At 42.9% G+C, this 17,861-nt stretch overlaps 1 protein-coding gene across 3 annotated transcripts in view; it reads left to right on the forward strand.

The window, feature by feature from the left end:
- Positions 1-504: 504 nt before the first annotated feature.
- Positions 505-17,861, forward strand: part of LRP6 (LDL receptor related protein 6) — a 128,118-nt gene continuing 110,761 nt past the window's right edge. For 2 of the 3 annotated variants that reach the window (XM_040593929.1, XM_040593928.1), the window contains exons 1-2: positions 505-904; positions 17,113-17,506. In XM_040593929.1, the coding sequence (XP_040449863.1) occupies positions 850-904; positions 17,113-17,506 (449 nt within the window). In that variant the 5' untranslated portion in view covers positions 505-849. The remainder of the gene's footprint in view (positions 905-17,112; positions 17,507-17,861) is intronic. The other variant, XM_040593926.1, reaches the window with a different exon arrangement.

Below are 17,861 nucleotides of genomic sequence, written 5' to 3' on the forward strand. Positions count from 1 at the left end.
CAAGCCGCAGGCACCTCTCCCCCGGCGAGAGACCTGCCGCTGCCTTTGTGCCGCCGCTCCTGCTCTGTGGCAGAAAGTAGCGCCGCTCCTCCCGGCCCGGTGTTGCTCCGCAGGCCGCATCGCACGCGGCGGAGGGGGCGAGCGGAGGAAAGTAGTCCCGCTGGAATGCGACAGGGGCGGCCGCCCCGCGCGGCGTCCCCTCACCCTGCCCGCGGGGGGTGCTGCGGGGAACCTGCCCGCCCCGCAGCCAGCGCCGGGCCCCGCCGGGCTTTTGTCACCCGCCGGGCGGCCGGGCGTGTGCGTGTGTGTGCGTGCGTGTGTGTGTGTGTGAGGCTGCCCGCGTGAGAGCGAGGCTGCGCGCGCGCGCGCCCCCGTGCGCGCGGCCTCCCCCGCCCCTCCGCCCGCCCGCTCCCTCCCTGACGGGAGAGGTGCCGGGGGGGCGGGCGCTGCTCCGGGAGCCGGGAGCCGTCCGGGCGCGGCGCGGGGCGGGGAGGCGGAGGCGAGGCCGGGCCGGGGGAGGAGGAGGAGGAGAACTGTATCCCTGCGCCTGTGCGCGCCCGGCGGAGGCGGAGGACGGCCAGGCGAGCGGAGGGGTGGATGGGGGAACGACAGCGGCGGTTGCGGTGAGGCGGCGGCGGCCGGCATGGAGGGCAGCGCCCGCTTCCGTGGCGGCGCGGCGGGGCAAGTGGCCTGCTAGGGACCGGCGAGGGGGGAATCTCCGCGGCCGCCCTTCCCCGCCTCCCCCACCTTCCCCGCCACCTCCCCGCCCGCCTGGAAGCATGAACTGGCAGCGGAGGTGCTGCTCCTCGCCGCCGCCTCCCCGCCGGTGAGAGCGAGGAGGGAAGGAAGATGGGGGCTGTCCTGCGCAGCCTACTTGCCTGCAGTTTTTGGTCCCTGATGAGAGGTGAGCGGGGGGGCAGGGGGAAAAGTTGCAGGGCTGGTGGCGAGGGGCCATGTTTGGGCGTGCGGGAGGGGAGAGGCCTGGCTGCCGGCGGGGCGCGGGGCCCGGCGCGGGGGCAGCGCTCCCTCCCCGCCGCCGCCGCGGCCTCCCCGGCTCCCGGGCAACTTCCCCGGCGGCCCGCGCCGCGCTTGGGAGCACCCGCCCCGCCGGCCGCTTCTCTCGCCGCCCCATTGTTGTTTTCAAGTTGTTGGGTTTTTTCCTGAAAAACAAAAAAAGCCCCCAAACGCAGCACACGCCCCCCGTCTCACCCCTGCGCTGGCCGCGGGCGGCAGGCAGCGCGGGGGCAGCGGCTCGGCCACGCCAGTGTCAGGCTGATAGGGCTGCTGCTGTCGCCAGGGTCCTCTCGCCTCCCCCCCCCCCCCCCCCCCCCCCCCCCGCCGAGGCTGGGGTCTCATCCTGCCAGGCCGGGGGGGAGCGCGGAGGAGCCTCCCGCCTTGGGGGGGGGGGGGGGGCGGGGGCGCCCTTCGAAAGTACCCGGGAACTGGTGCTTCGCCCCCTGCGCAGCCGAGTTGGCGAGGAGAGGAACGAAGGCGCCTCTCAGCTGTGTTGGCTCTGCGCTGGGACTTGGGAGAAGTTTGTGTTTCACTGGTGCACTGCCACGGATGTGTATGCAGCTTTACATCAGCGGTCGAGTGCCTTACAAGGGGATGTCACTTAAAGCAGCTGAGGTTTTTTTTTTTATTCCACTTCCCTTCTCCAACAAAATTTCTTGTCTTACAGAGCACAATTGGTAAGAAAACTGAGGACTTTTTTTGTTTTAATGCTGTAAACTTCACGACAGTAGCAATTGCTCTTGTGTTCAGACTTCCTGGGAAGAAATAACCTGTGGTGTTTGCACCCATCATTTTGCTGTTTGCTTGTATTTTTTCATACTAGATGGGGGAAGAGGTTAATTGCTAACAGTTAATCACACTTCGATTTAGAAAATTCATCAGTGCTAGTGCATTTTGATGAAAGCTAGGCTAAAGGTGGTTTAGGTTGAAGTTAACTGCTCACTCTCCAGTTGCTCAATACTCTGGAAAACAAAAATTCTCCTTTCCCCCATACCCTTTTTTTTTTTTTTTCTCCTGTGCATCTGTTTGCCATATTGTATCCTGTTTGCAAAGATACAAATATACTTATTTAAATGGGCTGTGTAACATTTTGGACTCGTGGCGGTTAAGCCTCATTTTTCAATAGTTAAGTTAGGTCTGGAGTATAGACAGAAACTGTTTCCTGATTACTTCGTTTTATTAAGTAATGATCATACCTGTTCTTAATAAAACATTTGTTTGGCTCTAACTTGCTGTTCAGCCTAGTTCAAGATGACAGCACATAAATTGCTGTCATATGTAATGTCACGTAATATTGTCACTGTAAGTTCTTCAATTAATCTTGAAATAGTGACATATACTTTGGCAAATTTTTGTATACTTGATGGTGCTTAATAAGACATTTTCAGGAAACGTTCAGTGGTTCAGTGATTTATAAACCGTCCAGACTGTCATTTCTTTTGTTGTCTCTCGTCTTTGTCTATTGCCAAGGACATTTGTATCCAAACAGCATTTTTGGTTTTTCTGTGTTCATGGACTCCTGCTGTTTGATCACCTACCTGAAGTCGTAATCTTCTGTTTGTGACACGACAGTAATTTTCTTACTGGCTAATTGTTACCTTAGATGGAGATAAACAGCAGGAACAGCTGAACTCTGAAGAAACAAAAATCAAATTTTAATGCATGCGTCCTCCCTAATAAACAACATCTGTGAAAGTAGAATTGGTTTGAATAAGATGCGTTGAGTTCAGAAGAGGTGTCAGCAGTTCCTTAATGAGGCAGAGGCAGTGCCAGCATGAGTATGAATAAGTTTATACATGAAAGTAGAGGTGAAGTTATGAAGTTCAGTATTTGGTTTGTGAATTTAGTGCATGAAGGATGCCAAGCCAGCAGTGCTGGAGACTGAAACTCACAAAAGATGTTATAGTGTATATTTGTGGATTGCAGCATTCTCTTTGCTTACAGAACTAGCCTTCCTGTTCTTGTTGACTTTAAAAAAGCAAATGGACAGAGGTTTATGACAACTGAACTGCGATCGTTAGTCTGAGGAAACTGTGGTAGACTTGTTTACTTGTTCTGGAAAGGAATAAAACTGGTAACCTGGAAGCGCAGTGCCCTGTAAGCTACTAAGGACTCGAAGAAATACCAGGTTGATACTAGCCAGAAATGGATGCATAGGGTAGCGCACCTGTCTTTCAAAGTCGTCCAAGGACTGTGATAAGCCAGATCCTACTAATGTTTTCAGGGCAGGTATCTGGATTTTTAAGAGGCATGAGGTTACTGTCAGAAAAGCTTGCTGTGGAAGTTCTGTGGTTTGGGGTTGATTTTTTTTTTTAATTATTATTATTTTTTTTTTCCTTTCCACATTCTGGCTGATGGAAGAAAGGGGTCGTCACATTCCTTGACCCTCATCACAGTCCGGTCTCTGTTCTCTCTCTGTCCCTGGTTTGATTTGAGGGATTGGGCTTCCTCCTCTCTGGCCATCAACAGTGCTTCTTGGAGCTGCTCCCTGAGGGTATATGTGGAGGAGTGAGTTAAAGCTGCTTCATGGTAGCTTTGCTGTATTCTTCATGACAGCTGTGAAACCAAGCAGGATCTTGTTAGATAATTGACAGTTGCAAAGAGGCAGTAGCAGTGGCAACACATCTGTCGGGGAGCTACAGATAAGTGTGAAACTGAGGTTTTAACTTTTTAGTAAGTGATGAAGAGAGTTCTTCCTCTGCAAGTATTCATGGCTTACTTTTCTTTCAGAAATAACTCTCTAGTCAGCATGCAATTACTGCTTTGTTTGGTTTTTAAGTGCTGATCATGCTAACAGTGCATAAAACTATTGTTTGGCTAGGAATCCTATAAATTATGTTTGTACACGTACTGAATGTGGCAGTCCTCTGTGCTTCAGGTCAGTTAGTGAAGAAATGAAAATGGCTTTGGTAATGGGCATTTTAAAACTGCTGCTCCCCTCTTATGCATTCAGAAGAGGGTTTGTTTTAATCTGTTATTGCTTTAATGTTGTTACTGCTTTAATTGGTTTTAATCTATTGTTACTTGCTTTGATAAAGAGATCATCTTTGCTTTTTGTATCTTTTTAGATAGACTCGTTTGCACATAGTTTAGAAGAGCTTAATGTTCAAGACTTGCTAAGCTGTGACTGGAGCTGTTTGCAGGTATTTTTCTACTAGAAGTCAGAGAAGGGGACAATGAAGGGGACAACGAACAGGTTTTTACTGTTTAAGTGCTCAGGTTGGAGAATAAGGAACTTCCAGCTGGAGTTATGTTTTTGCCTTCAGGCAAAGGGTCTCTTCACCTAGGACTGTACAATGCTTAAGTTTTGACAATGAGAATTGGAAATGTCTGTCTTTTTTGTAATCATCATGGTCTCTTTCTTCACCCAAGCTTGAATTAACTGTATTCTACTCATGTTTTTTCATTGTAAGGTTCCTCAGAAATCAGTGTGCCTTTGTCTGCCGTTATTTCCAATGCATTTTCCTTTTTCATCTCTCTATAGAACAATCTAAAATTAGTGTGATCTAAGGTGTTACAACATCCACCATTACTTTAATAGTTTTTGCAATTGCATCTCTGTGATACAGTTCACTTATCATCAGATTGCTTTAGCTTTTCTTTAAAACTGAAAAATTAGGACTTAGAAAGTTTGATGGAATTTTTCATAGGTCTTGGAGGTAAGGTGAAGTAGGGGTTTTGGCCAAGTGCGATGAAAATATGGAGAAGTTCTGGGTATATGGGTAAAGATGTGTGTATCTGGTTAGAGGTGTATGCAAATGATGGGCTTCTTGTATCCTTGAGTGGGAGTTATACAGATTTATTTGGGTGAAAAGCTTTGTTCATTTTTCAAACCAATACTGGTTAGAGGGGCATTAACCATATATCATGTTTCCTTTTTCACTGGTGAATTGATTACCTCTGTATTACCTGAGTTTATAGGTGAGGAATTTGGCTGAAAGCTGTAGAATGGGTAGAGGTGTTTCTTTGGTTTTTGGTTTTCTTTTTTTCTTCCCCCCGCCCCAAAGATAGGTCAGGATCTGGAGCATAGGAATGTTTTAACTGTCTGTCTTTGGGAGCCAGAGAAATCTGATTCCTTTGGACATCTGTAATCCACCTTTATGATGATGTCGCATCTCAGAAATGCCAGCTTCAAAAATATCTGCTGTAGTGCACGTAATATGGGATTTACTTTTTAGTTCAAATCAAGTAGAGCAAAGATAATATTTATTTTATTTTTCCTTCTGAGGGAGTGGGGTAGGGGAAGAAAACAGGGAGAAACAGGTCTCAGTTTCTGATCTGTCACCATTCATCTCTGACAGCCAGTCTGCAGACTTAAATGCTATATTCTTTATCCCCAGCATATTTAACCTCATTAATTTCCTATGAAGTGCTAAATACTTGGATTGCCTTGCTAGTAGCTTCTTCAAAAGAGTCCACTTCCTTGTACTATAGGGAGGGGTACATGTTATTGTTGTGTGGCACCAGAAAAGCTTTGTTGCATGCTCCTGCTTCTGGCCGAGCCAGTGGCTCTGACGTGCTCGGCTCTTCTCCCAGTTCTCCTGCTGGGGAGCCCTCACACTTCAGCCTGCTCACCTGAGAGAGATTTGTTTAATGAACTATATGTGGCTGGTGAAATTCTTTGCTGCCACCCACTTCTTTGATGGCACATGGGGGCCATTTGTACTTTGAAGGTAGTTGTTGCCAGCGAAGTAGAATTTACATTACTAAGGAATTTCCCACAGGTGGACTTTCACCAGTAACTAATACTAGTTTCTTAGAAGGACATGGGGGGTGCAGCTGTTTTGCAGGCTGCAGGGATGGTCTGTTCATGTTCATATAAATGAGTTGGCATTGCTTGCTTAAAAGGTGAGTCCTTGAACCTGAATGCTATGGCTCACCAAGGGGGACTATTGGTGTGTGGAGGTGAGGTTTAGGATGAGCATGCAGCGAGTACTTCACTTCTTCTGTGACAAGTGCTTTGTAGTGATGGCTTTTCCAGAGGGTAACTGCTGCTGGTGAAAGAAATACGTTCTCTAATAATAACCTTTATTTCTTCAACTTATACCTCACTTGCATATTTTCAGAGTATATATCACTTGCAGAGTTACAGGGCACACAGTACTCTAAACAAAGAAGCTGTGTTCTTTTGTGGTAATTGTCCAAGGCTTGGAAGGGGCAAGCATTGCATCTCTAATGGGTTGTACGTAAATGCTGGATATCGACACCATAAACATTAAGTAACTTTCCTATTTGTATATCTGGCAGGCAAGCTGACATAGAGAACCTTCCGTTAAGGTCTCTATGCATTCTTGTAGTTTATAAATATTTATGGCAAGGGATTGACAGTGTGAACAGACTTGATATTTGCTCCCTGTGGACAGAACTTTATCTGAACACAGTGATGGTGTTTGCAAGTAGAAATGAGCTTGTCATTGTTTCTCCTTTTTGAAATGTTCTCCTGCAAAACAGTTATGTAAATAGGGTGGGGTTTTTGTCTCCTTGCGACTATCTTGCTACAGACCTTTCTGTTTCAATGTAATTGGCACAGCCCCCCACCAATTTTGAAATAGTCAAACCTACCAGTCTATGAATAGAATGGGAATACTGTAATACTTTTTTCCATTTGATTTATATATACTTTTAAGAACATACCATTCAAAGTGCAGGTTAAAAGAAGCAATGGTTTAGTTAGTAATACTTCGTTTCCTTTGCAAAATGTTATAAAGTATTTGGAGAAAGAGGCATGTCAGTTTAAAAGTTGGAATGCTTTTTGAGCTTCGTTATTTGTACAGAGAGAACAATAAGGAAATGTTTTTAATATAAACAGGCATGGAAAATGGCAACATTTTTTTAGTATCTTGTTACAGGATCACATTACCTAAATAGAATTACTCCCTCATGATATAATCAATGTGGCAGAAATGGGAATATAGTTTTGATTCTGTTTGAGGGGCATGTGTGAGCTCTTGATGTCAGATTTGGAAAGTAATATATTTGAGACAGAAAATCTTCTTCAACTAGCTATATAATTTTTCTTCATCAGAAATCGTTTTCCTTCTTTATGATGCTGTAATGTAATTTTCTCCTTTATATTCTTCCTCTTACTCTTTTTCCCTCCCCTGCAATCTGTTCAGAGAGGAAAAACAGTTTGTATGTTTGGTTTGTTTTTTTTTTTTTTTTGTAAACTCTTTATGCCTCCAGAACTCCTCAATAATAAGCATTCTCCTCTGTCCCTTGTCAGTGAGTTCAGGCTTCTAGAAGGTGGCTGATGTGTTTGCTTGAATTCTGGAAGTTATGGGCCTGTGGAAGGTGATAGAAATGTAAAGTGCTGTAGCATTGTAGATTCTTTTTTTCCCTTCGTTGTTCTGTAAAAGCAGTGAATAAAGCTCTTGCTTGTAGCCTAGTGTGAATTACAATGTGGTAATTAAAATGTTAACACCTTGGAAATCCAAGAATCCTCTTGTCCACACATAGATTAATAGAGTAGACTATTAAGAATAACAGAAAAGTAGGAATTTGTAAACTTTGTAGTGACTCTTATGTCCTTTTGGAAAATGCACTGGTGTTCTAATAACTCAGAAACTGAACTGAGGCTCAACAGTTAGCCTTTACCCTGTAGGTAATGGTAAAATTAGTAAGTAAAATAATTCCAAGTTGGATGGTTTAGTGTTTATGGGTTTCTTTTCCTTTGAATTACCAGAAATAAGTCCTATTCAACATGAAAAAGACAATATTGTTCACCTTTTTCAAGGGATCCTGCATGTGTATGTATGTTTTGGTTTGTTTGTTTTGTTTTTCATTATTTTTTTTCATGTGTCACTGCATCTAAGGTAAGCCTGTTGAAGAGTTGATGTTAATAGTGCTGGAATGTGAGTGGCTTTGAGAGTTAAAAAAAAAATAAATCACTTTGGTCCAACTTTGTATCCAAAACAAACAAATGTGCAGTAATTTTCAAAATTCTTGGAAGTATGTGCACATCCTTCCTTACTCTTTTAAAAACAGTCCTTAACTATTTGTTTGAACTGGAATTGTTATTTATTAAATTAATATTTAAATATTAATTTAGTAGGAAACTTTATAGTCTTAAGAATTTGACTGGTCAAAGTGTAATTTTGGTTTGAGAGCTTTTTTCCTTTGGCAGATGTTTTAAACTTGCACTGTGAGTATTTTATTTCAATTTTCTTATAAAACTATTTTCTAGTTCAGTGTGAATCCTTCATATTTTTGTGAAATTGTTGATATTGTCTTGTCTTGAAGAAAGTATTTTAGCTGCATGAGAAACAAAGTCTGAAGTTGTTTGGAAAAAATTGTAGAGATATGGGGCTTTTTATTCTTGATACTTGTGATGGATGAACTGACAAAGATGCCATTCACCCAGTGTGATCTGGGAAGTATGCCACAAAGAAATCATGGGGTAACTGATACGTTGGTTGTTGAAGAACTGTAGAGAGGTGGGGATGAATATGACAAGCCTTTGTGGTAGTACTGCTGCTCCCCCTGCCCCTACCCACTGTCCTAGCTGAGGACAGTCACTTACTTTTGTGGTGTACTCATCGGTGCTGGCAACTTTTTCTGTTTTATGGGTCATTCTGTCCAAAAGTTGGGGTCTGTTGTGCTAAATTCTGTTATCATGCTTTACAGCAGCTTCCTGATGGTGCTTCAAAAATCTAAACAAAAAAACTCCAACCACAGAACAGAATAAATATATAAGTTGGGTTGGTGTTTTTTTTACCTGATGAGACTAACTGACACACTTCAAGAAATATTTATCGTTTAGACTAAGCATGCCAACTTGGATAAACTGTTGAAAAAGTAATCTAAGGGGAGCTCAGCATCTATGATCTTCTTGCCAATGTGGAAAAAGGCTTTGTTTGAAGGTAAACCAGTGTGCTTTGCTCAGGGTGTGGATTTTTTGGACTACATGGAACTATTAGCAATCTTGGTGAGACCTGTTGGCTGGGGCTATTCTTACATGGTATCTGCCAGTATAACTAGGGTCCTTCAGCTATGGAGGCAAGTGAGCTGGCAGGAGTGATTGAGGCCAAGCACTCCCAGGCTGTTGACTGGATGTGCACCCCTAAATACATGTGATGTCAAGGCTGGAACACATAGTGAGCTGTGATTGCTCCATAGTTGCAACAAACTTTGGAGCATTCCCATCAGCCTGCCGGGGTGTGCAAGGTCTGTCTTGCAGCCTTTACCCTTCCTAGGCTTTGGAAAACGGTCTGCCTTGGTCTCAGCATCAAGTCTTATGTCTCAGTTCTCTAATTCAGTGGAGGAACTTAGGCAATGCACAGTCTTTCAGCAGCTTCATGAGGGATATGATAGAGCCTTTTGGTTTGTTTTCTAACTGTTAGAAGTGCTGCAGGGAGTGATGATGCCAGAAGATGTGAAGGGTGGTGTTATATTTTAGTGTGATCAGGTCACCGTATCTGTCATTGTACTGGCTTCACATTTGGATTGCAAAATATCATCCCTATTTAGATATAGGACTCCAGCTGGTGCAGTATAGAATCATGGAATGGTTTGGGTTGGAAGGGACCTCAAAGTTACCTAGTTACATCCCCCTTGCTATTGGCAGGGACACCGTCCACTAGACCAGATTGCTCAAAGCCCCATCCAGCCTGGCCTTGAACACTTCCAGGGATGAGGCATCCACAGTTCCTCTGGGCAACCCATTCCAGTGCCTCACCATCCTCACAGTAAATAATTTCTTCCTAATATCTAATCTAAATCTGCCCTCTTTCTGTTTAAAGCCATTCCGTCTTGTCCTGTCACTACATGGCCTTGTAAAAAGTCCCTCTCCAGCCGTCTTGTAGGTCCCCTTTAGGTACTGGAAGGCCACTGTAAGGTCTCCCCAGAGCCTTCTCTTCTCCAGGCTGAACAACTCCCAACTCTCTCAGCCTGTCTTCACGGTATAGGTGTTCCAGCCCTCTGGTCATCTTCGTGGTACTTTTCTGGACTTGTTCCAACAGGTCTATGTCCCTCTTCTGTTGTGAGCCCCAGAGCTGGATGCCGCACTCCAGGTGGTGCCTCACGAGAGCAGAGCAGAGGGGGAGAGTCACTTCCCTGGACCTGCTGGCCATGCTTCTGTTGATGCAGCCCAGGATACAGTTGCCTTTCTGGGTCGCAAGTGCATGTTGCTGGGCCGTGTTGAGAGCTTTTCGTCCAATATTTCTTTTTCTATATGAGTGAATGTCAGAAACATACCTTGTAGACAGGAGATGCTTTGCAGCATATTAACGCATATTAACTTTTTTCATTTAATGGATTGTGTTGATTTAAACATGGGTGTTTCCAGTAGAACTAAGGGAGCATTGTCAGTGTGCGTGAAACTGTTATGATTTCATCTGCAGTGCTGTGTGTTACTCTATTTGAGAAACTGGGAGAGTGTCGAAGGAAGGTTGTGAGGCCACCTGAGGAAATAGGAAATGGGAAGTGTAGCATTGAGGTTCTGCAGGCTTAAATATGGATCATGGTACTACTTGGTCATGCATCCCTAGAAGCCTTCCTGCTTTCCGGAGTGTGCTGCTGGCCCAGCAAAGTGTACTGTGCTGCTGCCAGGTCACCTTTATTTTCTTGCCACTTTGTGACTCCCTTTCATAAGCAGGAGGGTAATGGAAGAAGGTGGTAGTGTTATATGGCAATGCAGCTGCAAGCAGATGCCTGACCGGGAAGCATAACACTCTGCTCATCCTAGGTTGTTGTCAGCAAGATATTCAGCATATAAAGTTAAAAAAGATACCAGCTGCTGAAGTAGTGTGTTTTATCCCCATGAGAGTGCAATTGAATGAAATTCGGAGTAGGAGAGTCTATGTTATGTCAAGATGGACAGTGGATCAGAGTGCTACCTAACACAGAGAAGAGACATGCTGTGATAATTTGGAAATCATCAACTACTGGCTCTATGGCTCTGTTGCCAATAGGATGATTTGGTCAGAAATGCTTGCTGTTCAGAAGGTTATTTGGCTGTGATAGGCTGGCGTTTGTGGTACAGTTGTGTATGGTTTTGCTATACTCTGCAAGGTCTGTTGGGTTTTTTTATGCCTGGACCTGGTATTTCAATCCTTCCCTGTACTTAATTTTCTTCCCTTCTTCTCATTCTCTTGTCTCTGTCCTTCTAGCTCTTTAGTAAGATATATTTTTCCCTGTTATTCAGCAGGCTACTACTGCCTTTGTACCAGCTGGTCTTACAGGATGTCTTGGTCTCCACAGCTCCTATCTGGCCAGTGGCCTGCAAAACTAACAGTAGAAGCTTGGTGCAGAATCCAGGTACCATTGTTGCTGCTTGGTATCTTTACTTTTGCACTGATGTGGTTACTCATTTCATTCACTGGCAAGCTTGACTGTTCCTGTGACCTTTTGCATTACTATCTGAACAGCCCTTGGCTGGCTTTAGCATGTGCAATACACTTCAGGTTAGCTGAAAGGAGGAGAAAAAGTCCTTTCTGCCAAGTTTGGGTTGCCTTGTGCTTGTTTACTCAAGTCCCAGTTGCCTGCTGTGTCCTGCAAGTGTATTTGTGAGAGCAGGGAGACTGAGAGAGGAGAGCTCTCCCATTCACAGTGAAGGTGGAATAGAGGCTACTGGTAATTCAGTTTTCTTAAAAAAAATTGTGGATTGTGTGGAATAAATTGGGAAAGGTGCTCTGATGGAGCACTTGGTGCAGAATCCTGGCTTGCTGCTTGTTGTGATGAAACTCTTACGTGGTTACTGGTGATTTTTTTTGATTGTTTGAAAATATAAACCATCTCCGTATGAAAGTTCGTTAGGCTGTGTCCCTGCTTCTTTGGGAAGTGTATTTTCATTTGCAACTTGCCTCTCTACTGATTTGACTCCAGTCTCCCAGGGTTTTATTCCCCATGCTACCTCAGCCTTTTTCTTCTTGCTCCTCCAAACTAAGCAGCAAACCTCACAGGTAACAATTTACAGAATTCCTTATAAGCATAAGCAATGATGAAGAAATTTGAAACCTGGGGATTAAAAGGAGAGTCCTCACAACTGACTGTGCCAGAATCCTTGTGTCAGTCCAGAGAGTTTTTCTTAAGTTCTTGTGTTTGCTCTCTGTGGGACGTCTTGGGAATGGGGAGGGTTGTATTACATACCAGGAGTTTTGTGTATAGTATGATTTTGAGGAGGTTGTAATTAATGCTCTTTGCTGGTTATCTATGTCCATTTATCTGCTTTTCATTCTTTTGTGGGCTGAATGTAGGTGCATGTCATTCTGTCAAGGCATCTGTCAAATTCTTCTTGCTTACTCTGCCTCATCCCAGCCAGTGTGTATTTGCTTGGTGCATCTTACCACCACTTTTCCGGTCCATGTTTGCCATCCTTGTGGCAGTATGCTTGGCAGTATCAATTCACCTTTAGATGGTCAGAGTTCTTCAGCAAGACTTTTAAAAGAGGGGGAGTTTTCCTAGCACAATGACATTTTCTTCCAGTGTAACAATCCATGGGTTTCTTACCAGTCGACTCCTGCATGGATATTGCTTTCCACAATGTGAGCAGTTGCTCAGTATTACCAGCTGGACCACACTGGGATTCTGGGGCAGGTTGCCACAACTTGTGGTGGCCACCTGTAGTCTGATGGGTCCTGTTTCTAAATTGGAGGCTCACAAGCAACTAGTTCAACTAATTTGTCAAAGCTGATGCAGTCCTCCCTTTCTCTGGTGTGCTAGTACTTAGATTTATCTGATTTTGTTGTGAAGCGGTTCTGGATGATGGTTGGCTAAAACCCACTTTTTGGCAGGTGTGGGGGAGAGCACTGTAGCCTTCTGCTGGTTTAGCTCCCTGCATTGTCTTACCATCCTGTGGGACAAGTGCTAGTGCCAATGCAAAAGAGTGGTTGGGAACTAGCAGCTGAAAGTGGAACTGGGGAGAAAGGATGTGGCTGCAGTCGCATCTTGAGCAGATCTAGCAGCCTGCCAGTGAGAGGGGGGAGAGCTGCTCCCCCTTCCAGCTCCCTGCTGCTTGCCTTATGTTAGTTTTGGAGTTTGCTGAACCACTTCGTGAGTTGATTCAACTCACTAACCCAGTCAAACCTTTCACTGATGCTAATGACTTGAAACAGCTTGGGGAGGGGCCTTTAACTAAATGAGGGGGTAGAACAGCATTGCTAGGAATTGAGAATAAGAAAGAAGGGTTTGGGGAAAATGCAGTGCTAATTGCTTTAACCAGGCTAAATTCCATGTCAGTGAAAGAGAATGAGCATGTTGAAGGTAACTGACCTCATGGCAGACTGAGGTGTCATGGATCATTTAAAGTGGTAAAGAGTGAGTGGGAACTTGTGGAAAAAACCTCTGGACTAAAGAAAAGCATGACAAATTCTGAGAGCTTGAAGTTGTCACTTAAAAACCAAAAAAACTGGAAAACATTTTTAGCTGGTAAAGTGATCTTTGTATGTTGGTTCATCACTTTGCATCCTGTGGACTGTAGCATTTTTAAGCCAGTATCAGACACTTAAAAATCAGATGTACAAAGAGTTTAGTAAACAAGTGTTAGGGAAAACAGAGTTAGGTATCTTGGGTATTAGAAAGTTTCAGTATGCTAGTGAGAGAGACAACAGTTGCAGCCAAGAGGAAGAATTGGTACAAGAACTGGAGTTAGGCGGTGAGAAGGATGCTGATATAGAATTCTAGTTGCAAAGTCAAGGCAAAAAAAGGTAGTGTCTGGATTTTAATATTGAATGTAGCAAGCTTATGGAAGTTTTTATGTGACTATTGGAGTTAAGAAGCAGTTAGGCTCAGTGACCCACTATTGACAGGAGTTTCTTATGATTTAAAATTATTTTTGTTGCAGTTTGAATGTTTTAAACTTCAGTTTTTGTAACTTGTCTTCTTGAGGCAAATGTTTGTCCTGCTGGTGGATCCAAAAAAAACCTTGTTTTATACCTAAGCATAGCTTTTACTCTGTACTGGGTACTTCAATTAGAAGAATAAACTACATGTAGACCTCTAGGTGATAGAGGACATGCTAATATTTACTACTTTTCCAGTTGATTTCCAAGATGGGTGTTTTTTCTTTTACTTTTAAAAATGTGTGCTCCTCTTCAATATATTGCAGATTTTCCAGTTAAAATATTTATTCTTCTGATGCCTATAGAAAGGGATACAGAAACATAAGGAAAGCTTCTTAAAAAAAAAAATGCCCTAGCTCTTAGCCCCATTATAACTTGAACTGCAAAATAGTTGTCTAGCTTTGAACTTGGACTTCTTCCCTTAAGTTATTAATATAGTTCATAACTGCACTATTCAAAAAGCCATCTTTTCAGTGTCCTGTGCTTCTTTTAAACTGAGTCATATTGAGCAGGCAGGGACCTTCTGCCACAATTTTCCTTCCGGCATTGCTGTTTGCGTCAAGTAAATGGCAAAGACGATACTAGGTACTAATGCTGCCAACTTCAGTAATTGGCTTTTATAGGGTATTGAAGCCTTTGTGTTTTCTGGGAAGGGTTGGAGGGGGTGGGGGAGCAAACCTGTTTTTTATTATTTTGGTGATGCATGTTTCATTCCTGAATGTCACAACAAATTGGAATGAGAAGCTTAATATCCTCATCTGCCAACCCTGCAGAATGTGTTACAAGTTGTGGCTTTGAATCAGTCTGCGTGAAACTACACATCCTAAGTGTAGCTGTGTTTCTTCTGAGCCGTCATTCAACTAACTTGTATCATTCATGAAAAGGAGTTTTTTTCCAGTCCTTCCTCAGCCAGCTCTGAGCTCCAGCAAGGAGTGAATAACCTATGCAATGTGGTTGTGTTAGGCTCAGCAGTGCCTTCAGGCCTCGGTGATTACACTTGACATGCCTGGTGTTCCAATTCAGTGCATGCTGTGTGCATGGGTACTCCTGCTCCGTGTTGCACATAATAATGGAGTCTTTACTCATTTGTGCATGGATTTACCTTTTTTCAAATGCTGGGCATGCTGTCTTATTAGAGAGAGCTCTGCCAGTTGGCTGCACACTTTCCTATGGTGCACTAGATGACATTGAGCTGGCTATTAACTAGATTTTTCGGGTTACAATTGTATGCAGGCTTTAAAGTAGAGGGTTTTGTTGCATATCTATTTTTTGCCACTTGCAGTTTATTGAATACTTTTTTTCTGAAAAGATGCAGACATCATAAGCAACCTGCATTTCAAGAAACTCTCTTATTAATTTGAAATCTTTAGGAGGTGGGAAATTAGGTAAGGAAGGGAAGGAGATAGCAAAGTAAGGTAATAAACCTATGTAATATAAAGGTTCTGCTTTCTAGTTTAAAGAAGTCTACCCTGTCTTCATGGAAATGATAATATCTAAACTCAATGTTTTGCAGCACAATAAAAACTTGCTTTCTGGAAGGGGGAATACAAATTTAGAATTATTAAAAACAACAAAGCTTCCTCTCTCCCCTCCCTCCATTTTGGTAACTTTCTATATAAACTGATTTACTACAACCTTTAGATTCAGTGTTTCTAAAATTAGGATGACAGCCTTAAACAATTTGATTAAAAAAAAAAACCAACACCAAAGCGCCCCCCCCCCCCCCCCAAACCAACCAACCAACCAAAAAAACCCCACCAAACAAACCCAAACCAACCAACAAACCAAAACCCACAACCAAAACAACAAACCAAAAAAAAAAAAAACCCAACCAAAGGGGAGGAGGGGAGACAACAGAAGGAAAAGCTTCCAAACATCTAAGAACTTGTTTATTTGGCAGTAGATAAATGATTAAGGAACTTCTTAGTTCCTTCAGCTTTTCCCAATGCATATGTAGCAGTGTCTTTGATAAACAGTTTAGTTTTGTGGTAATGAGGGAAGTAGTCTGATCTTGGAAACTAGCTTTTGAATTTTCTGAAGTCTGTGTTAGTATTTCTAATTTCCATGTGAGTTTCTCATACAAGGAACTGTAACTTTTCTGGCAACGTAGACCTTGATATTATTCAACCATGTACATCTTTGGCTCTATAAATGTAAACCTTTTGGTTAGGACATATATTTTGCTAGAGGTTTAAAGTGCCCCACCTATGCTGGTGAATAAATGTGCAAGTTTTTTAATTTGTGCGGTGACATGTATAGGAACATTTAGTATGCCAATCATAGTATGGATCTAAATGCTGCTGTACAGCTCAGTTGCTGCAGTGCCTGAGTAAACACGGGGAAAGGTAGAAATGTTTTATGATAGTGGAATTAGAAGGATGTGCTTGTCTGCATTATACAAATGTAGTATTTTTCTTAACCTTTTGTTGAAGCAGGAATGAGGCTGGAATTTTCATAATGTTATATATAGCTTGTGGTTAAGGGCAATTAAACGGGCATATTACATTTAAGAAACTATGTTTTCATGGTTACTACTTTTCATTAGTCATCTGAGGTGTTGTGTATGAAAAATACACAGATGGTGCAAACTGATAGAGAAAGCAAATAAAGCATATAAAATAAAGGCTTTGTGGTAGAGAACTGAACAGGAGTGGTAGAGCTGAGTTTGAAAAAACTCAGTGTTGCCCATTCCTGTAGATTTATTTTTCTCTCTACCTCCTCATACCAACTCCAATACTCTAAAACAGCATTTGTCTCATGATGTGCAATGAATTTTGTTTGTATGTATTACATATAAAATATCCAGGATACACGATTTTGTAGAGTATAAACATACAGGTGGCTTTGACATCTTGACATGAATTATGGTTTTATAGAAGTGGGGTGTATACTACTAAATTCTAGCAAAAAAACCCCAGAATCTTTTCTCAGGTTGACTAGCACTGAGTGCTTAGAAAACTAACCCTTGTCTTTCAAATTCTTATTTAAGTGTCCTTCTCTACAGAACAGTGTCATTTGGACACTTCAAACTCCTGTCATCTTTGTTTTCGCCCTTCTTCTTTAATCTTATTTTAGTAATGCACAGCCCAGAATGAGCTGCCCGTTATGAAGTTACCATTTTGAGTTGTAGCACTGTTGAAAGGTTTAGAGTTGGTGATTTTTAGTAAAATTTCAAAATGTCCCCCCACCTTTTATTTTTTTAATTTCTTAGTAGTTATGGCTTGATGCACCATCATAGTGCAAGTTACACTTTAAAAAAAAAAAAAAAAGTGGTGTTAATGCATCTGTCTGCCCCCCTCCCCCTTATTTCTCCCATTTAAAGCTGCCCCGCTGTTGCTGTATGCGAACCGACGTGATCTGCGACTAGTGGATGCTGCAAACGGGAAGGAGAACGCCACAGTGATTGTGGGTGGGTTAGAGGACGCAGCAGCAGTAGACTTCGTGTTTGTAAAGGGGTTGATCTACTGGAGTGACGTCAGTGAAGAAGCCATTAAACGAACAGAATTCAATAAATCTGGGAGTGTACAAAATGTGGTCATTTCTGGACTTCTGTCACCTGATGGGCTGGCATGTGACTGGCTGGGAGAGAAATTATACTGGACAGATTCTGAAACAAATCGGATTGAAGTTTCTAATTTAGATGGATCACTGAGGAAAGTTTTGTTTTGGCAAGAATTGGATCAGCCCAGAGCAATTGCCTTAGATCCTGCAAGAGGGTAAGTCTTTGTTAAAACAAAATAATTAGAAATATTAAAGTTTCTGCTGCTACTTGTTTGTTGAAGGATTTTAAATAATGGTACTGTTATTGAAGTTATCCTAAACCATTTTGCATTATTTTCTTCTCTTTCTATTAATGTGATTTGAAAACAATTTGCATTTCTGAAATTGCATTCGTATTGGTTTGTGAGCAACTAGGAATTACCAGACTAAAAAAACGGAATAGAAACTTATTTTGGCAGCAGTGCAGGAAATGAACAGAAATGGAGAAGTTCTAACATAAAACCTGATACAATCTGCTTGAAAGGCTATCAGCTGCCTGCTGATAGGCTTGTGCCTCTCTGCAGTGTCAAC

Source organism: Falco naumanni, chromosome 5, assembly GCF_017639655.2.
Source record: "Falco naumanni isolate bFalNau1 chromosome 5, bFalNau1.pat, whole genome shotgun sequence".
Classification (NCBI taxonomy): domain Eukaryota; kingdom Metazoa; phylum Chordata; class Aves; order Falconiformes; family Falconidae; genus Falco; species Falco naumanni.